Below are 21,551 nucleotides of genomic sequence, written 5' to 3' on the forward strand. Positions count from 1 at the left end.
AGGGTAGATAAGGTCATTTGGGGCAACCATATGTGGGGGCGGGGCTTCCTTCACATACGGATGACGCTGTCTGCGTTTTTACTGGCTCAAAACCACCAACACCTACGTGACGTCACACGAGAGGGAATTTTCAAAAACTGAAGAAGCTCACCGAAGTTAAGGGGAAAGATAAACCAAGGCAACATAAAAAATGCAAAGACCTGCGTAAGTACAATATTGTACTATTATATAACGATAGCGAACAAGGTAACTAGCATTCTAGCTAACTAAACTAGCTAGACCGGCAGATAACCTTGATTGATAGATATCACGCCAACTGTGGCTAGCTAGCTAAGTATCATGTCGAATGTAATGTTTGCCAGCTTAGCAAGCTACTCCAACATAATGCATAGACGTTAGCCAACACAAATTGAGACGCCAGTTTGCGCTGTTGACTTGAACATGTACACTTTTCTGAAGGGTGGGCTGATTTTGTAGCCAGCAGATCCAACCCGCTTGCTTACAGCTGCACCAGGGTCTGACAGGCTAACTGTGTAGCTTAAGGCAGAAGGAACCACTGCAAGATATATCGGAAAGGTACCTCAATGCAGGAATGAAGAAATACCTTGTACTCCGAATTGTCCCATTATCCCAATAGTTACACCAATAAGATTGAACAACTGTTAGTTTATAAGTAAACTGCCATCTGTCCTAATGCTAGCTAGTAGTAGCCACATCGGCCATTATGGAATGGCATGTCAAGTTGAACAAGAAAAGGAGTTGATTGGCTGACACTGCCAGTCCAAAATGACTGCTATGACTTCTGCTACCTAGCATGAGGACGAAATGGACAGTTTTCTGAGAAACATGGCGCTGGCTCCATGGTCAATCAAATGTATTTATAAAGCCCTTCTTACATCAGCTGATGTCACAAAGTGCTGTACAGAAACCCAGCCTAAAACCCCAAACAGCAAGCAATGCAGATGTAGAAACATGGTGGCTAGGAAAAACTCCCTAGAAAGACCGGAACCTAGAGAGGAACCAGGCTATGAGGGGTGGCCAGTCCTCTTCTGGCTGTGCCGGGTGGATATTTTTAACAGAACATGGCCAAGATGTTCATAGATGACCATCAGGGTCAAATAATAATCACAGTGGCTTTAGAGGGTGCAACAGGTCAGCACCTCAGGAGTAAATGTCAGTTGGCTTTTCATAGCAGATCATTCAGAGTATCTGCACATCTATCACTCCAGCGTTTAATTGCTAAATTGTAATTACTTCGTCACTATGGCCTATTTATTGCCTTACCTCCCTAATCTTATCTCATTTGCACACACTGTATATAGACTTTTTCTATTGTGTTATCGACTGTACATTTGTTTATTCCATGTGTAAGTCTGTTTTTTGTCACACTGCTTTGGTTGCAGTTGTTCTCAACCGGCCTACCTGGTTAAATAAAGGTGAAAAAAATAATCTCTACTGCTCCTGCTGTCTCTAGAGAGTTGATAACAGCAGGTCTGGGACAGGTAGCACGTCTGGTGAACAGGTCAGGGTTCCATAGCCGCAGGCAGAACAGTTGAAACTGGAGCAGCAGCATGACCAGGTGGACTGGGGACAAATCAAATCAAAGTTTATTTGTCACATGCACCGAATACAACAGGTGTAGACCTTACAGTGAAATGCTTACTTAGAGGCTCTAACCAATAGTGCAAAAAAGGCATTAGGTGAACAATAGGTAAGTAAAGAAATAAAACAACAGTAAAAAGACAGGCTACATACAGACACCGGTTAGTCAGGCTGATTGAGGTAGTATGTACATTATTATGTAAATGTAGATATGGTTAAAGTGATTATGCATATATGATGAACAGAGAGTAGCAGTAGCGTAAAAGAGGGGTTGGTGGATGGCGGACACAATGCAGATAGCCCGGTTAGCCAATGTGCGGGAGCACTGGTTGGTCGGCCCAGTTCAGGTACTATGTACATGAATGTATAGTTAAAGTGACTATGCATATATGATAAACGGAGAGTAGCAGCAGCATAAAAAAGAGGGGTTGGGGGAGCACACAATGCAAATAGTCCGGGTAGCCATTTGATGACCTTTTCAGGAGTCTTATGGCTTGGGGGTAAAAACTGTTGAAGCCTTTTTTGTCCTAGACTTGGCACTCCGGTACCGCTTGCCATGCGGTAGTAGAGAGAACAGTCTATGACTGGGGTGGCTGGGGTCTTTGACAATTTTTAGGGCCTTCCTCAGACACCGCCTGGTGTAGAGGTCCTGGATGGCAGGTAGCTTAGCCCCAGTGATGTACTGGGCTGTACGCACTACCCTCTGTAGTGCCTTGCGGTCAAAGGCCGAGCAATTGCCGTACCAGGAAGTGATGCAACCACTCAGGATGCTCTCGATGTTGCAGCTGTAGAACCTTTTGAGGATCTCAGGACCCATGCCAAATCTTTTTAGTTTCCTGAGAGGGAATAGGCTTTGTCATGCCCTCTTCACGACTGTCTTTGTGTGTTTGGACCATTCTAGTTTGTTGCTGTGGATGCCAAGGAACTTGAAGCTCTCAACCTGCTCCACTACAGCTCCATCGATGAGAAATGGGGGTGTGCTCGGTCCTCCTTTTCCTGTAGTCCACAATCATCTCCTTAGTCTTTGTTACGTTGAGGGATAGGTTGTTATTCTGGCACCACCCGGCCAGGTCTCTGACAGCAAGGAGTCATCAGGCCAGGTAGTCCTGAGGCATGGTCCTAGGGCTCAGGTCCTCCGAGAGCGGATTAGAGAGAGCACACTTAAATTCAGACAGGTGAAATACTCCAGATATAACAGACTGACCCTAGCCCCCCGACACATAAACTATTGCAGCATAAATACGGGAGGCTGAGACCGGAGGGGTCGGGAGACACTGTGGCCCCGTCCGACGATACCCCCGGGCTGGGCCAAACAGGCAGGATATAACCCCACCCACTTTGCCAAAGCACAGCCCCCACACCACTCGGGTTTGAGGCAGAGAATCCCAGTGGAGAGACGGGAACCGGCCAGACAGAGACAGCGTTTGTTGCACCAGTGCTTTTCTGTTCACCTTCACTCCTGGGCCAGACTACACTCAATCATAGTACCTACTGAAGAGATGGGTCTTCAATAACGACTTAAAGGTTGAGACCGAGTCTGCGTCTCTCACATGGATAGGCAGACCATTCCATAAAAATTGAGCTCTATAGGAGGAAGCCCTGCCTCCAGCTGTTTGTTTTGATATTCTAGGGACAGTAAGGAGGCTTGCGTCTTGTGACCGTAGCGTACGTGTAGGTATGTATGGCAGGACCAAATCGGAAAGGTAGGTAGGAGCATGCCCATGTAATGCTTTGTAGGTTAGCAGTAAAACCTTGAAATCAGCCCTTGCCTTGACAGGTAGCCAGTCTAGAGAGGCTAGCACTGGAGTAATATGATCACGTTTTCTGGTTCTAGTCAAGATTCTAGCAGCTGTGCTTAGCACTAACTGAAGTCTTAATCTACACAGGAAGCCTGTCTGACCCAAGTGCAGCTGTAAGCAAGCGGGTCGGATCTGCTGTCTTCTGTATTTGTAGCTAACTATGTGTTAGTTATGCTAGCCATGTCTTGCTGCAGTGTTTTTTTTCAGCCACTTTCTCCAAGTCCATCACTGTGTAAATGTACTGTAGCTACTCAACCTCTAAATGCCTCTCATTCATTTCACAGAAAGGGCAAAACTCCACGGAGGCCAGCCCTGAAGAAAACATCCCACACACAAAAAGACCCAGTTGGTGTAAGTTGGTCACTGTCAGCTGTCACCTCAATTAATAGTTACTAAAAGCAAGTTGATAATGACAAAATAATCTGTACGTAGCTAGTGAATAACATGCCTTACAGTATGGTGATTTGCTGTGTGCAGGTGTACTGCCGTATCCGCCCTTTAGGAGCTACAGATGAGGAGTGTTGTATTGAAATGATCAGCAGCACCACCATTCAGCTGCATGCTCCTGATGGCATCAAAGCCAACCGCAATGGGGAATACAAAGAGGTACAGGTGTAACACAGCTAACTACATTACATGTCTCTCTCTCTCTATGATGCATCTTCCTGTGTCATCTCATAATGAACGTGTTCTTTCACAGACCGTCTCTCTCTATGATGTCATCTCATAATGAACGTGTTCTTTCACAGACCGTCTCTCTCTATGATGTCATCTCATAATGAACTTGTTCTTTCACAGACCGTCTCTCTCTATGATGTCATCTCATAATGAACGTGTTCTTTCACAGACCGTCTCTCTCTATGATGTCATCTCATAATGAACGTGTTCTTTCACAGACCGTCTCTCTCTATGATGTCATCTCATAATGAACTTGTTCTTTCACAGACCGTCTCTCTCTATGATGTCATCTCATAATGAACGTGTTCTTTCACAGACCGTCTCTCTCTATGACGTCATCTCATAATGAACGTGTTCTTTCACAGACCGTCTCTCTCTATGATGTCATCTCATAATGAACGTGTTCTTTCACAGACCGTCTCTCTCTATGATGTCATCTCATAATGAACGTGTTCTTTCACAGACCGTCTCTCTCTATGACGTCATCTCATAATGAACGTGTTCTTTCACAGACCGTCTCTCTCTATGATGTCATCTCATAATGAACGTGTTCTTTCACAGACCGTCTCTCTCTATGATGTCATCTCATAATGAACGTGTTCTTTCACAGACCGTCTCTCTCTATGACGTCATCTCATAATGAACGTGTTCTTTCACAGACTCAGTACTCCTTCAAAAAAGTGTTTGGGATCCAAACCTCCCAAATAGAGTTGTTTAAGGATGTTGCCAAACCACTTGTGGATGACCTCATTCACTGCAAGAATGGTAAGTGACCGAAACTGCTCGTTTAGTTTTAATAATGCATACGTTTTTAAAGTATTCGGTTTCGACAGGGTGTTGAGCGGCGACTTTTGTTTTTCTTTGCTGTCCGTAGGATTGCTTTTCACTTATGGCGTCACAGGCAGTGGAAAGACGTTTACCATGACAGGCTCTCCTGGAGAAGGTGGTCTCCTCCCCCGCTCTCTGGACATGCTATTCAACAGCATCGCTCCATTACAGGCCAAGAGATTTGTAAGACTTATTTTACGTCTATCTCTGTTCCTACAGGGCATCATTGTATGCTTTTGTCCTTGTCTTTTCATCAGAGATTTATACATTGAACTGGATGTGTTGGTACACTAGCCAATCAAGTGCATGTGAGAGACTTAACTTTGAGTTGGCCATTTTATTCAACAGCTAATATGTGCAAAAAAGCCAATATTATTTTACTATTTGAATTTCAGGTTCTGCAAATTTTACATTTAGTGCTAAACCCTATACGTCTAGCTTTCAAATGTTCAATCTTGTAGGTGTTTAGGACCGACGACAAGAATGGCATGGAGATCCAAGGTCAGGTGGACGCTCTCCTGGAGAGACAGAAGAGAGAATCAAATCAACAGTCTACAGTGCCCAAAACACCGTCCTCAAAGTATGCATGGGTTTTAGAAGCCAAACATGTTTCGTGCACATATTTGTGATCATCCTCAGATGTAAATAGATGCTAGGTTATTGACATCTTTCATGCCTTGATTTGAGTGTTTCAGAGACTATTTGGATGACAAAAAGACAACCTGTTGAAATGATATTGCAAATGGCAAAAGAAAATGACCATTTCACTTTCTTGATTGTTGAAGCTGGTTTGAGACTGAGGTTTTGTGTTGGTTCTGTCCTTCAGGCAAAAACCTGACCCAGAGTTCGCAGACATGATCAGTCCAGAGGAGGCTTGCAAATGTGAGGGAGTTGATGAGGACAGCTGTTACAGTGTGTTTGTGTCCTACATAGAAATATACAATAACTACATCTACGATCTGCTGGAAGAAGCTCCAATAGACCCCATACGACACAAGTAAGTCCAGGCTTTGTTGTTCTACCAGTAGTTATGTATTTTTGTGTAATTTAATTGGAAAGATATGTTAAGGGAGACCAGTAAATCATTCTGCAAGAGTGGTCCTACCGCACGTCTTTCCTGTCATTTGTATCTTCTACAGTTAATTTTAGTGTGAAGAATGCACCAGTCAATGTAAGATGTATTGTAGGTTAGAGATGTGAAATGTTTTGTCTTTGTTAGGCGACCCGGTGGAGACACACCTCTGCGGATCCCTGAGTTGATGTACGTGGTTAGTTTATAACTAGCCTGGGACCACACTGATCAACTAGCTGTTTCATAGAAGCAGTTTCATATATCTGATCCCAGGATAAGTGTATACAGTTTAAAAGTATAAAAACATGGCAGAATGATCTAGCCATCATCCCTCCACTACATCCCCTCCCAATCTAGAACCCTGCATATAATATGTATGGTACCATCATCCCTTCCCATCTAGAACCCTGCATATAATATGTATGGTACCATCATCCCTTCCCAATCTAGAACCCTGCATATAATACGTATGGTACCATCATCCCTTCCCAATCTAGAACCCTGCATATAATACGTATGGTACCATCATCCCTTCCCAATCTAGAACCCTGCATATAATATGTATGGTACCATCATCCCTTCCCAATCTAGAACCCTGCATATAATACGTATGGTACCATCATCCCTCCCCTACATCCCCTACCAATCTAGAACCCTGCATATAATATGAGTGGTATGTAGTGTTATTATATAGTATATACATTTAAACATGTAGTATTACCTTTGGAGTAACTATTTGCTTTTATTCCTCTGTCTCTGGTTGCCTTTGTAGAGGCAGTGCTTTTAACCTCTGCTGATTATCATGAGATTGGTGTAAACACATCCTTGAATGGCTGTGGTGAAACTGATCTGTGCTGCGGCTGGGAAGCTAGACATAATGCATGTCTTTTACCCGTTGACTGTTTTGAACAGTCATAACCGTTGTTTTAACATAGTCATGTTGACTTTTTGCTAGTGGTTAGTCTAGTTTATTTGTTGTAGGCTGTGTGGTGGTTAACCGTATTGTTGCTCTGCACGGTTGCAGACCGCCTCAATCAAAGATTTTACGTGAGGACCAGAACCACAACATGTATGTGTCAGGATGCACAGAGGTCGAGGTGAAGTCCACAGAGGAAGCCTTCCAAGTGTTTTGGCGGGGTGAGTGGGATTTTAGTCATTTCTTTTGAAGGAAAAAACTTTTTTCCCTCTGATTGTATTAGTCTACAGTATTTGCTTTTGTCCAGGTCAAAAGAAAAGGAGGATTGCCGATACTCAGCTGAATCGCGAGTCCAGTCGCTCTCACAGTGTGTTTATCGTCAAACTTGCACAAGCTCCGCTGGATGCAGATGGAGACCACATTTTACAGGTGACTTTGAACCTTGCATCTTTATATCTTGCCGATACAGTTCTTCATATAGAAGTGAAGCCAAAATCCACTACCTTGTCCCAGGGATGGAACAAGGATTTTGGGCATGGCCAGCCAGGCTAGTACACCACCCTTTTTTAGTAGCCTGGGTCTAATATCTGTGCCATGCGATATCTGAAAATACAAAATGTCACTAGCCAGGAGGCTAGTTGGGAAAATGTTCTACCAGCCCAGTGTGACCCGTACTAGCCTGGGCCCGGTGGGCTGGCATACTCTATCCCTGCCTTGACCTAATCTTAAGATAACAAACGCAAACATCCTTTAATTACTATGTGAACTAGCACAATGAATATCTGCTGCTCCTTCACTAGTAGAAGCTGTGTTAGCTCATGTATGTTTCACTAGAAGACCCAATACAGAGCAGGCATGCTAACAGCTATCACTGGACCACGTGGACTTCAACCAGTGCCAGCTCTGATAGCCTAGCCTGGCTGTGTTACAGGACAAGAACCAGGTGACTGTTAGCCAGCTGTGTCTGGTGGACCTGGCAGGGAGTGAACGCACCAGCAGGACTAAAGCAGAGGGCAACCGCCTCCGGGAAGCAGGTGAGCTGACAACGTGGGACCCATAGAAAAATCCTTTACTTTTCAGTTTGTCTAACTGTACCACTGACCTAGCCTGGGGACCAGTCTGTTTAGCTAACATTCTGTTTGTCTAACTGTACCACTGACCTAGCCTGGGGACCAGTCTGTTTAGCTAACATTCTGTTTGTCTAACTGTACCACTGACCTAGCCTGGGGACCAGTCTGTTTAGCTAACATTCTGTTTGTCTAACAGTACCACTGACCTAGCCTGGGGACCAGTCTGTTTAGCTAACATTCTGTTTGTCTAACAGTACCACTGACCTAGCCTGGGGACCAGTCTGTTTAGCTAACATTCTGTTTGTCTAACAGTACCACTGACCTAGCCTGGGGACCAGTCTGTTTAGCTAACATTCTGTTTGTCTAACAGTACCACTGACCTAGCCTGGGGACCAGTCTGTTTAGCTAACATTCTGTTTGTCTAACAGTACCACTGACCTAGCCTGGGGACCAGTCTGTTTAGCTAACATTCTGTTTGTCTAACTGTACCACTGACCTAGCCTGGGGACCAGTCTGTTTAGCTAACATTCTGTTTGTCTAACAGTACCACTGACCTAGCCTAGGGACCAGTCTGTTTAGCTAACATTCTGTTTGTCTAACTGTACCACTGACCTAGCCTGGGGACCAGTCTGTTTAGCTAACATTCTGTTTGTCTAACAGCATCACTGACCTAGCCTGGGGACCAGTCTGTTTAGCTAACATTCCACTCCACTCCTTGTGCTCTATGTCATATACCACATGTTAAGCATGACAGGAGTGGAATCATGGCTAAACAGACTGGTACCCAGACTAGTACTGACCTACTGACAGCTTCACAACATGCACCCATCTTTACCTGGCATCTCCACTCTTTCCCCAGGCAACATCAACCAGTCCCTGATGACGTTACGCACCTGTATAGAAGTCCTCAGAGAGAACCAGATGTGTGGAACAAACCGGGTTGGTCACTTTGAATGAATCTCTGTGTACTTGATAAAACTGTAGACCAGATGAGTCAAGCTCTGATATTATGTCATAAAGTAACACAATGATACTGTGTGTTTTTGTTTCAGATGGTTCCTTACAGAGACTCTAAAGTCACTCATCTGTTCAAGAACTATTTTGACGGTGAAGGGAAAGTCCGCATGGTTGTGTGTGTCAACCCTAAAGCTGACGACTATGAAGAAACCATGGTAACTGATCTGAGTTAGATCCCAATAACAGCACTAAGAAACCATGGTAACTGATCTGACTTAGATCCCAATAACAGCCCTAAGAAACCATGGTAAGTGATCTGACTTAGATCCCAATAACAGCCCTAAGAAACCATGGTAAGTGATCTGACTTAGATCCCAATAACAGCCCTAAGAAACCATGGTAAGTGATCTGACTTAGATCCCAATAACAGCCCTAAGAAACCATGGTAAGTGATCTGACTTAGATCCCAATAACAGCCCTAAGAAACCATGGTAAGTGATCTGACTTAGATCCCAATAACAGCCCTAAGAAACCATGGTAAGTGATCTGACTTAGATCCCAATAACAGCCCTAAGAAACCATGGTAAGTGATCTGACTTAGATCCCAATAACAGCCCTAAGAAACGGAAATATCAACAAGACGTAACGGTGTGTGTTCCTTCAGTTGGTCATGCGCTTTGCGGAGTTGACCCAGGAGGTTGAGGTGGCGCGGCCGGTGGACAGGCCCATTTGCAGCCTGGCGGCGGGGCGGAGACACCGGAACCAGGCCTTCAGAGATGAGTTGTCACGACGCCAGGAGGAGCGCCCTGGGGGACCCAACAACACCGGTATGAACACACACATAATCACAGAGAGAGAGCGAGATATATATATATATATATATATATATTTTATTTATAGCTAGCTAGCTACAAAGCAGGAGGGCTATCACATCTAATTTTAAATCATCTGATTGTACATGGGTGATGTTAGAACCGTCCAATGTGACCACCACCTCAGGCAGCACTAATGTTAAGTCAAGTTAATCTGTTCTCCACTGATCTTTCAGAGGATGGCTCGGTGCTGAACCAGCTCCTGGACAGCCTGCCGGCCCTGCCTGCCTGTGAGTTGGTGGATCCCACCGATGAGCAGATCCTGCCCCGCCTCATAGAGGTGCTGGAGAGGAGGCACCGCATCCGCCAGATGATCACTGAGCAGTACACCAGAACTGGTACGGACCAGGCCACTATAGACCTAATGAGGGGTATTTTGTCAGTACAGGACCTATTTTATTTATTTTAAATGTATGTACTGTAGTTCTGTTGTCTGTTAATGTTCTGTATTATGTCATGTTCTGTGTTGACTCCAGGAAGAGTAGCTGCTGCTTTAGCAACATCTTAAGGGGATGCTAATAAAATACTACGGGCTTTAGAGCTGTACATTTAGTCTAGCGTTTGAAATGTCAGACTTCCTCTATTTAAATTCATCATTGTCTTTTGATGTTTATCTGGCTTTTCTTAGGGCATGTTTTGCTATACATAAATGTTTAGTTAGTGTAAACATATTGTCTACCTTTAGTGGACAAGAGTAAAGTTAAATCTGTACCAATGGATTCATTTCCATTCCTTTTCCCCCTTTCCAACAGCCAACACGCTGAAATCGATGCTCCAGGAGTTTGATGGCCACCTGATGGCCAAGGAGAACTTCATCCATGAACAGCGGGGTAAACTAGGGGAGAAGGACAAGATCATGTTCAACCAGAAGAATGAGATGGATCGGCTGGAGAAGAAATCCAAAATGCTGGAATACAAGGTGAAGTCCTCCATCTCTCTCCCCCGCTTTGTTCTCCCCCCCCTTTGCCTCGTTCTCTCCATCTCCTGTCCTCAGCTGCATTTTTATATCACTGAAACCCATGCATTCGTACATCCCTGAACTTTTTACATGCCTTTTATGCCCCCCCCTCAGATTGACATTCTTCAGAAGACCACCAATATTTATGAGGGGGATAAGCGGTCGCTGCAGCAGGAGCTGGAGAGCCGTGAGCAGAGGCTGCAGCGGGAGCTGTCGGAGAGGAAGCGCATGGAGGCACGCATGCAGGGCATGGTGTCTGACACCAAACACCAGTGGGAGAAGGAGTGTGTAAGTGAAGTGTTACCCTCCTCCCCTCAGCCCTCCCTCCCTCCCCCTCAGCCCTCCCTCCCTCCCCCTCAGCCCTCCCTCCCTCCCCCTCAGCCCTCCCTCCCTCAGCCCTCCCTCCCTCCCTCCCCCTCAGCCCTCCCTCCCTCCCTCCCTCCCTCCCTCCCTCCCCTCAGCCCTCCCTCACTCAGCTGCTAACTAACCCCAGGCTGTGAGGGGGGGTGTGTGTGTAACTCAGCTGCTAACTAACCCCAGACTGTGAGGGGGAGGGGGGTCACTCAGCTGCTAACTAACCCCAGATTGTGAGGGGGGGGTCACTCAGCTGCTAACTAACCCCAGACTGTGAGGGGGGGGTCACTCAGCTGCTAACTAACCCCAGACTGTTGGGGGGGGTCACTCAGCTGCTACCTAACCCCAGACTGTGAGGGGGGGTCACTCAGCTGCTAACTAACCCCAGACTGTTGGGGGGGGTCACTCAGCTGCTAACTAACCCCAGACTGTGAGGGGGGGTCACTCAGCTGCTAACTAACCCCAGACTGTGAGGGGGGGGGGTCACTCAGCTGCTAACTAACCCCAGACTGTGAGGGGGGGGTCACTTAGCTGCTAACTAACCCCAGACTGTTGGGGGGGGTCACTCAGCTGCTAACTAACCCCAGACTGTGGGGGGGTCACTCAGCTGCTAACTAACCCCAGACTGTGAGGGGGGGTCACTCAGTTGCTAACTAACCCCAGACTGTGGGGGGTCACTCAGCTGCTAACTAACCCCAGACTGTGAGGGTGGGGGGTCACTCAGCTGCTAACTAACCCCAGACTGTGAGGGGGGGGGGTCACTCAGCTGCTAACTAATCCCAGACTCTGGGGGGGTCACTCAGCTGCTAACTAATCCCAGACTGTGAGGGGGGGGTCACTTAGCTGCTAACTAACCCCAGACTGTTGGGGGGGTCACTCAGCTGCTAACTAACCCCAGACTGTGAGGGTGGGGGTCACTCAGCTGCTAACTAACCCCAGACTGTGAGGGGGGGGTCACTCAGCTGCTAACTAATCCGACTGTTGGGGGGGGGTCACTCAGCTGCTAACTAACCCCAGACTGTTGGGGGGGGTCACTCAGCTGCTAACTAACCCCAGACTGTGAGGGGGGGTCACTCAGCTGCTAACTAATCCCAGACTGTGGGGGGGGTCACTCAGCTGCTAACTAACCCCAGACTGTGAGGGTGGGGGTCACTCAGCTGCTAACTAACCCCAGACTGTGAGGGTGGGGGTCACTCAGCTGCTAACTAACCCCAGACTGTTGGGGGGGGTCACTCAGCTGCTAACTAACCCCAGACTGTGAGGGGGGGGTCACTCAGCTGCTAACTAATCCCAGACTGTGAGGGGGGGTCACTCAGCTGCTAACTAATCCCAGACTGTGGGTGGGGGTCACTCAGCTGCTAACTAACCCCAGACTGTGAGGGTGGGGGTCACTCAGCTGCTAACTAACCCCAGACTGTGAGGGGGGGGTCATAAACATAGTTGACGGTAGGTGTGGTGGTTATTGTAGTTCAGTGCTACTTACATTTTGTTGAAGTTGTGTAGTTAACATTGGTCTTCCTCTTGCTACCTCAGGAGCGTCGTGTGAACGCCAAGCAGCTGGAGATGCAGAACAAGCTGTGGGTGAAGGATGAGAAGCTGAAGCAGCTGAAGGCCATCGTATCAGAGAGCAACAGCAGCGCCACCTCAGAGCAGCAGCGTCCCCCACCACCCCCAGACAAGCCCCAGAGGGCCTCCCGGGAGAAGGACCAGCCTCGCGCCCCTGAGAAGAGATCTCGCTCGCCACTGCCCGTGAGTTGTTACACCCTGTCACTGCCTCTCTTTCTCCGTCTCTCCCTCGCACTCTTTCTCTATCCATCTATCGCTCCATCTATAAATGATTGTGATTTGACGTTATTGTAATAGATATTGACTGTGGAACTAGTCTAATGTTGATGGACCGTTGTGTTGCATGGTGGGTTAAAGGTGTATGAGTCTGTCTACTAAGCAGGTGCTGTGTCATTAGACCACATGTACTACTACTCTGCTGTCTCACCGTTACTGGCCCCCTGCATGTAGTGTCTCTGTTTCACTCTGCTGTCTCACCGTTACTGGCCCCCTGCATGTAGTGTCTCTGTTTCACTCTGCTGTCTCACCGTTACTGGCCCCCCTGCATGTAGTGTCTCTGTTTCACTCTGCTGTCTCACCGTTACTGGCCCCCCTGCATGTAGTGTCTCTGTTTCACTCTGCTGTCTCACCGTTACTGGCCCCCTGCATGTAGTGTCTCTGTTTCACTCTGCTGTCTCACCGTTACTGGCCCCCTGCATGTAGTGTCTCTGTTTCACTCTGCTGTCTCACCGTTACTGGCCCCCTGCATGTAGTGTCTCTGTTTCACTCTGCTGTCTCACCGTTACTGGCCCCCCTGCATGTAGTGTCTCTGTTTCACTCTGCTGTCTCACCGTTACTGGCCCCCTGCATGTAGTGTCTCTGTTTCACTCTGCTGTCTGACCGTTACTGGCCCCCCTGCATGTAGTGTCTCTGTTTCACTCTGCTGTCTCACCGTTACTGGCCCCCTGCATGTAGTGTCTCTGTTTCACTCTGCTGTCTCACCGTTACTGGCCCCCTGCATGTAGTGTCTCTGTTTCACTCTGCTGTCTCACCGTTACTGGCCCCCCTGCATGTAGTGTCTCTGTTTCACTCTGCTGTCTCACCGTTACTGGCCCCCCTGCATGTAGTGTCTCTGTTTCACTCTGCTGTCTCACCGTTACTGGCCCCCTGCATGTAGTGTCTCTGTTTCACTCTGCTGTCTCACCGTTACTGGCCCCCCTGCATGTAGTGTCTCTGTTTCACTCTGCTGTCTCACCGTTACTGGCCCCCTGCATGTAGTGTCTCTGTTTCACTCTGCTGTCTCACCGTTACTGGCCCCCTGCATGTAGTGTCTCTGTTTCACTCTGCTGTCTGACCGTTACTGGCCCCCTGCATGTAGTGTCTCTGTTTCACTCTGCTGTCTCACCGTTACTGGCCCCCTGCATGTAGTGTCTCTGTTTCACTCTGCTGTCTCACCGTTACTGGCCCCCTGCATGTAGTGTCTCTGTTTCACTCTGCTGTCTGACCGTTACTGGCCCCCTGCATGTAGTGTCTCTGTTTCACTCTGCTGACATTTGTGACATTACAGTGTTCAGATATGATTGTCTGTCATGTACCTGAATAGGGCATCGTGTTGGTTCTATTTGTTACAATGTTACCTACAACGTTGTGAATACAGTGTTGTAGATGCCATGCTACAGACTTCATATATAATACTCCCAGACTCCCTCCTGCTACCACCACCAGGTCAGCACAGCTCAGTGCCACCCCCTTCCACCCTCCTCCTCCGCTAGTAGTCTCTCAGTAGCCTCCGTCATCTCTGAGTGGGAGCAGAGGTTCCCCATAGGTAGGGACCCCCCCGGGACACCCGGAGCGTACGGAAGAACGACCCCATACGGAAGCAGCAGTGTGGGCCGCAGGAGAGGCCAGCGATGGGCCCCTGAGACAGAGGCCCTGGGCCCCAGCCACACATATGGACTAGACCTAGAGTCAAGTTCAAGGGTTAGTGTGTGTTAGAATTTCACCCTAAGGGACTGGTTTCCCAGACAAAGATTAAGCATAGTCCTGCTTTTGGCTTCATCTGTGTCTTGGAAATCAGGAGGTGAACTTTAAGTAGCTGGATCTGCCATGCTTGTAGACCCGGATAGAACTGCACCCTAGACCCGGATAGAACTGTAGCTGCTTGGTTTGTATACTTACCTACTGTACATGTGCTAGCTATTAGGACCAGGCTGATACCAGTATCGATACTCGGTAGTGTCATGGCAAGAAAACAAAACACAAAGTGGATTTAACTTGTGGAAAACAGCCCTTTTGTTGAAACAAACATCACTATGTTGTCTTCCAGAGTCATGTTCCAAGCTATAACACAGTATTTACCATATAACAGGTTTTTAAAGGGCCCAAGAGTTTGGTCTGTTTCGTGTTTTAGTTTTATCCATGGAAACAAAAATTGCGACGCTGATATCACAGCAGTTAGATCTGCTATGCTTGTAGTCCTGTAGGCTTTAATCTGTGTGTTCGTATGTGTGTAGATGTACCGTAGCTAGTTCTGCTATGCTTGTAGACCCTTAAACAATCATCCTGCAGAATTGCATCAATAGCTGCTTGATATGTGTTTGGTTGTCTGTAATGGCCACCACAGGACTGATAACCAGGGTGTCCTCATCACATTTATCATCACCATTATCCTCCCATTTTATGTTACATTGTCCGCTAGTGTAGGCTGTATTACGTACAGTAAATAACATTTTTCAGCACTTTCACATATACAATATTCACAAATCTCCTCAGACTTTTTGTGTACCCCAGGAAGAGTAGCTGCTTCAGCAACCACTAGTGGGGATCCTAATAAACTACCAAGTACTAATAATACTCTTATGAAACAATTCATAATGCTATAGATTGCTGCTGTAAAACTCATATCTAACCTGGTTTCAATCATAATGTTGGCAGCTGATGTGTATATACAGTGGTAAGAGAAAGTATGTGAAATACCTGGATTTCTGCCTAAATTGGTCATACAAATGTATCTGATCTTCATCTCGGTTACAACAATATACACAGTCTGCTTAAACTAATAACACAAACAATTATACTTTTCATTGATCACACTGTAAACATTCACAATGCAGGGTGGGAAAAGTATGTGATCCCTTGGATTTAATAACAGGTTGACCCTCCTTTGGCAGCAATAACCTCAATCAAACGTTTTCTGTAGTCGCGGATCAGACCTGCACAACGGTCTGGAGGAATTTTGAAACATTCCTCTTTTACAAAACTGTTTCAGTTCAGAAATATTCCTGGGATGTTGGATATGAACTGCTCTCTTGAGGTCATGCCACGGCATCTCAATCAGGTTGAGGTCAGGACTCTGACTGGGCCACTCCAGAAGGCGTATTTTCTTCTGAAGCCCTTCTGCTGTTGATTTACTTCTGTGTTTTGGGTCGTTGTCCTGTTGCATCACCCAACTTCTGTTGAGCTTCAATTGGCAGACAGACAGCCTAACATTCTCCTGCAAAATGTCTTGATAACTTGGGAATTCATTTTTCCGTCTGATAGCAAGCTGTCCAGGCCCTGAGGCAGCAAAGCAGCCCCAAACCATGATGCTCCCTCCACCATACTTTACAGTTGGGTTGAGGGTTTCATGTTGGTGTGCTGTGCATATTTTTTTTCTCCACACGTAGTGTTGTGTGTTCCTTCCAAACAACTTTAGTTTCATCTGTCCACAGAGTATTTTGCCAGTAGCGCTGTGGAACATCCAGGCACTCTTTTGCGAACTTCAGACATTCAGCAATGCTTTTTTTTGGACAGCAGTGGCTTCTTCCATGGTGTCCTCCCATGAACACCATTCTTGTTTTAGTGTTTTACGTATCCTAGACTCGTCGGATGTTAGCATGTTCCAGAGATTTCTGTAAGTCTTTAGCTGACACTCTAGGATTCTTCTCAACCTCATTGAGTATTCTGAGCTGTGCTCTTGCAGTCATCTTTGCAGGACTGCCACTCCTAAGGAGAGTAGCCACACTGCTGAACTTTCTCCATTTATAGACAATTTGTCTTACTGTGGACTGATGAACATCAAGGCTTTTAGAGATACTTTTGTAACCCTTTCCAGCTTTATGCAAGTCAACTATTCTTAATCTTAGGCCTTCTGAGCTCTCTTTTGTTCGATGCATGGTTCACATCAGGCAATGCCTCTTCTGAATAGCAAACTCACGTTTTGTGAGTTTCTTTTTTTTATATGGCAAGGCAGCTCTAACCAATGTCATTGATTGGACTCCAGGTTAGCTGACTCCAATTAGCTTTTGGAGAAGTCATTAGCCTAGGGGTTCACATACTTTTTCCAACCTACACTGAATGTTTAAATGATGTATTCAATATAGACAAGAAAAATACAGTAATTTGTTATTAGTTTAAGCACACTGTCTATTGTTGTGACTTAGATGAAGATCAGATCAAATTTGACAACCAATTAATGCAGAAATCCAGGTAATTCCAAAGGGTTCACCTACTTTTTCTTGCCACTGTATATTGACTTACAGTATACCTGTCATTGGTCTTCCATTAGCCTAGCTTACAGGAAGGGTTTTTAGAAAATTATCTTAATCATATCTGACTCATTTGAACCTCCAGAGCATAGAGGATTGTCCAATTATACCTGTTAACCATAACACCTCAAACCATACTGTGTATAAACCATGGGCTATATGTTTTGCCAGCCCACTTTACCCACAGTAACGCCTGTGTTTTGCCAGCTCACTCTACCCACACTAATGCCTGCCGCCGGTCCGCCGTAGACGCTGCTACTACTAACCCAATGGCCCTTAACACCACAACTGTCAATAATTCCCTGATTTTGGTCTTTTCCTCACTGTTTTAAATGGGACCCACCAGACCACGGGGACACCGATTCGCCTGCACCACAGACGCTCACACTCAGCGGGTGGGGAGCGATGGGTAGATCACAAACCACTCTCTAATTTGGATTTAGACACGGTCATGCAGCCAATCATACCCAATGCAATCAAGGTGTCAGCGGCCAGCGAGAAAGCTCTGTCTAAATGCCACAAGTATGTTCTCACGCATCAGGAGCTTGCCTCCGATGGGGAGATTCAGACCAAACTGATCAAGGTAAAAAAGAAAGAGGGGGAAGAATTCCTCAATTGGTGTCTTTTTTGTTTCTGTCTCATATTTTAGACTTTTTCACCTTTGGGTTTGAATCTTTCCGACTACTATAGAATATTGATACCTGAGCAATGAGGAGTAGTAGTAGTAGTAGTAATGTTTCAAATAGAGATTTGTACTGCTACAACCATGGAAAGTGTTCAGACCCCTTGACTTTTTCCACATTTTGTTACGTTACAACCTTATTCAAACGCAAATTAAATAGTTTTTTTTCTCTCATCAATCTAGACACAATACCCCATAATGGATACATTTACATAAGTATTCAGACCCTTTACTCAGTACTTTGTACCTTTTTGGAAGCGACTACACCCTCGTCTTCTTGGGTATGACGCTACAAACATCCCCACAGCATGATGCTGCCGACACCATGCTTCACCGTAGGGATGGTGCCAGGTTTCCTCCAGACCTGACGCTTGGAATTCAGGCCAAAGACTTCAATCTTGGTTTCATAAGAGCAGAGAATCTTGTTTCTCATGGTCTGAGAGTCCTTTAGGTGCCTTTTGGCAAACTCCAAGCGGGCTGTCTTATGCCTTCTCCTGAGGAGTGGCTTCCGTCTGGCCACTCTACCATAAAGGTCTGATTGGTGGAGTGCTGCAGAGATGGTTGTTCTTCTGGAAGGTTCTCACATCTCCTCAGAGGAACTCTGGAGCTCTGTCAGTGACCATCAGGTTCTTGGTCACCTCCTTGACAAAGGCTCTTCACCCCCGATTGCTCAGTTGGAATCTTAGTGGTTCCGAACTTCACAGGTGTGTGTGTGTGTGTGTGTGCGCGCCTTTCCAAATCATGTCCAATCAATTGAATTTACAACAGGTGGACCCCAATCAAGTTGTAGAAACATCTCAAGGATTATCAATGGAAACAGGGTGCACCTGAGCTCAATTTCGAGTCTCGTAGCAAAGGGTCTGAATACTTATTTAAAATTTAATAAAAACTCTTCTTTGTCGTTATGGGGTATTATGTATAGATTTAGTTAAAAAAAAAAATCTTAATCCATTTTAGAATAAGGCTGTGGAAAAAGTTGTGAGGTCTGAATACTTTCCGAATGCACTGTACCTGATTTACCTGTGAAGGGGAATGCATTTGTATCCCTCACTTTGAGTCTTTCTGCGTGGTACATCTCTTAATCTGATAGTTGTCTATCTTCAGGGAGACGTATTCAGAACGAGAGGTGGAGGACAAGCCGTGCAGTTCACAGACATCGAAACGCTTAGACAGGAATGCCCAACTGCTTCAAGGTATGCCCATTGGCCAACCTATCCGTTATTATGCAGACACTTTGCCAGATAGTGCGTTGTGTTTAGCGTTGCAAAATTCTGATAACTTTCCCAACATTTCTAGGTTTCCAGAAATCCTGTTTGCAGGTTTCCATATTTTATGCTTATTTCCAGGAATATTCCAAGTGGTGTTTCTGGAAACCTTTTGCAACCCTATCAGAAATCATCTTCTGTTGAGATGAGGACATTACTTCACTGTCTCATCTTCTTGAAATAAATGTTGGCTATGTTTTTAGTGTAAGTCATTCAGAGACCTGATGTGAATATTTTCTGTTCCATGAAGTCGTAAGAGGAGGTCATCGGAAGACGGGCCAGGACAACATGATGGGAACAAGATGGACTGGAACGACAGAGAGAACAGGGTAAGCTGTCCATCACTCATTCACCTAGGCTGGAGTAAAACGGCCATTAGAGTTTTGTAAAGATACCTGCTCATAAAGGTATAAATCAGCTAGACATTTGGTGTGACCCAGGGTATAAAATATGTTTTCTCCCAACAGGCACCAGTGGCAAGCACAAGCTCGGGTCTTGGTCTCCAGATTGGCTATCAGAAGTGAGCATTTATATCACATTCCAGTAGGGATTTTGACTGACAACATTGCATGTTTTCATAGTATTGACTAATCAACTGCTGTTGACAAATTCCACTTCTTTTCTCCATCCCTTCTTTCAGACGCAGAAAGTAGGAACTGGACAGATCATCTTTGTCTATGCTGGATTTGTCTTGTGCATTGGACTAGTGAACTGACCTTCACTTTAAACTATGCATCTTTTTTTTAAAGTCAAACTTTTTATATAACTGTTTTTCTAGACAAGTGATGATCAAGACCTGAGTTGTATTTAATCATGACCGTAGCTTAAAAGGGACATTTTTCAATTAGATTTGTATTAGATGATTTAGATAAGAGAACTACAAGTTATCACATTGTATAGCGTGTCATTGTATAGTTTACCACCTTCACCTATGACACTTCCCTTCACTGCGTTTTCACACCCAAAGATTATTTAGATGACAAAATGTAACTTTTTTTTCTCTGTTTCAAGGTACTTGTTTTGTTGTTGTATAGACCTATATTCAGACACACAATCTGCAGAAAATCAATGGTAGAAAGCTGCTAGTTCAACGACTCCAATTATATACTTTACTAAAGCCTGCCGGTCAGTCTCTGACTGCAAATACATGTATTTTTGAACGAATGTACTATTTAAAAACTGTAAAAAAATAAATCAAGAAATGAGAATCTTATCATCTTTAACCACCTTTTTTGTATAACCATATGAATGGCAGGTCTTGCTTTGGAGGTAGGTGTAGCGCTGCAGGCCCCAAACATAATCAATTGAAACCAGTTGGCATCCAAAAAGATTTGGTGTGGCGACATGAGTACCAATCTATCAAATGAATTTTATTACTTTAAGTCAGCAGTAATGTTAGGGGAAACAGTGCTACACTCTACCTAATGTCCTAACCCAACCTTCCCCATCTTAGCAGCACCACTGCCAGACTCCTGTCTGAATAACTGGTGTCCTTATAGTTCACATTCCCTTATATTTGCCCCAGCCAGGCAGCCACAGGCACCAGCCTTTTTTATATGGAAGGGAGTGCTTGAAGACTTTGCTAAGCACGCAGTGTGCTGTGCTAACAAACTGACATTTTTATGTGGCTGGTGCTGTTTGCTCGACATTCTTTGGTCTGTTGATGAGAAATGTCAAACAGAAGCGCTCACTAGCAAATCTGTATATTTTGTGGGGGCCCTGCTGAAGTCTTGTGCACTGCAGACTCTCTGCTAGTCTCCTGGTCAGGTTACATTCCACCAGCATGATGCGAATGGTCCTGGGCATATTTATTGTATAGGGCTGCTTTTGGGCTGTCAATGGTTTGAAACATCTTTCTTGTGGGAAGAACATACGCAATGAAAGGCAGACAGTTTTTAGATTTTCTTGTTGCCTGATTCCACTTGTCTGTATGCTGAGTCATTTCACTAAGCCTCAGAAGTATTTGTAAACCTGGCCCATCAGATGTTCCATGTGGGCTAGCTGATATGTGTGTATAATTGGAGCCTATCTACATGTTCAAATTCCATCACACAACTAGAACACGTTTAATGTTCATTAATATTTGAAGATACATTTTATACATGTATCTTTCATCTATAATGTTGCATGACTTACTTTAGCCGTATAATGTAATGACTCAAACGCACTACTGTTTGCAGCACACCGAGGAGAGCTTTACAGGGAATTCCTGTAATAATCATTACTAACAGCAGGTGGCAGCAGATACCGTAAATTTTATAACAGGGGCCTTTAATATTGCCACTTATTTTGTGACTGGCCATATGGCACTACAGGTTATTCTGACTTGGAGAATTGTCTGATGGTAACCATGGTCTGGACAGTGTAGATTGGTTGGTGTTAATGCAAAGGTTTTATCCAGTAGTTCCTCAGACTGCATCCTTACCA

At 45.4% G+C, this 21,551-nt stretch overlaps 1 protein-coding gene across 6 annotated transcripts; it reads left to right on the forward strand.

Annotated features, from left to right (window-relative positions):
• Positions 1–82: 82 nt before the first annotated feature.
• On the forward strand, positions 83–20,337 carry LOC106562699 (kinesin-like protein KIF23). Of its 6 annotated transcripts, XM_045689561.1 has the most exons (24): positions 83–204; positions 3,686–3,752; positions 3,879–4,007; positions 4,739–4,844; positions 4,954–5,090; positions 5,369–5,487; positions 5,734–5,904; positions 6,127–6,168; positions 7,004–7,116; positions 7,203–7,324; positions 7,827–7,929; positions 8,825–8,904; positions 9,018–9,137; positions 9,587–9,749; positions 9,971–10,132; positions 10,547–10,713; positions 10,867–11,040; positions 12,640–12,855; positions 14,377–14,631; positions 17,524–17,760; positions 18,964–19,052; positions 19,375–19,453; positions 19,592–19,644; positions 19,765–20,337. In XM_045689561.1, the coding sequence occupies exons 1-24, from the start codon at positions 191–193 to the stop codon at positions 19,775–19,777; spliced, it is 2,931 nt and encodes a 976-aa protein (XP_045545517.1). In that variant the 5' UTR covers positions 83–190; the 3' UTR covers positions 19,778–20,337. The 6 variants fall into 6 exon arrangements, with proteins under 6 accessions (XP_045545517.1, XP_045545519.1, XP_045545520.1 ...); XM_045689563.1 differs by lacking the exon at positions 17,524–17,760; XM_045689564.1 differs by lacking the exon at positions 14,377–14,631.
• Positions 20,338–21,551: the final 1,214 nt, after the last annotated feature.

Source organism: Salmo salar, chromosome ssa11, assembly GCF_905237065.1.
Source record: "Salmo salar chromosome ssa11, Ssal_v3.1, whole genome shotgun sequence".
NCBI classification, from domain to species: Eukaryota; Metazoa; Chordata; class Actinopteri; order Salmoniformes; family Salmonidae; genus Salmo; species Salmo salar.

What these genes read in the sequence shown, in the direction of transcription:
- LOC106562699 (XM_045689561.1), top strand. An exon ending in CTTCCAAGTGTTTTGGCGGG is followed by an intron (nt 7,117 to 7,202) that starts GTGAGTGGGATT and finishes GCTTTTGTCCAG; the next exon opens with GTCAAAAGAAAAGGAGGATT. An exon ending in TGGGGGACCCAACAACACCG is followed by an intron (nt 9,750 to 9,970) that starts GTATGAACACAC and finishes CTGATCTTTCAG; the next exon opens with AGGATGGCTCGGTGCTGAAC.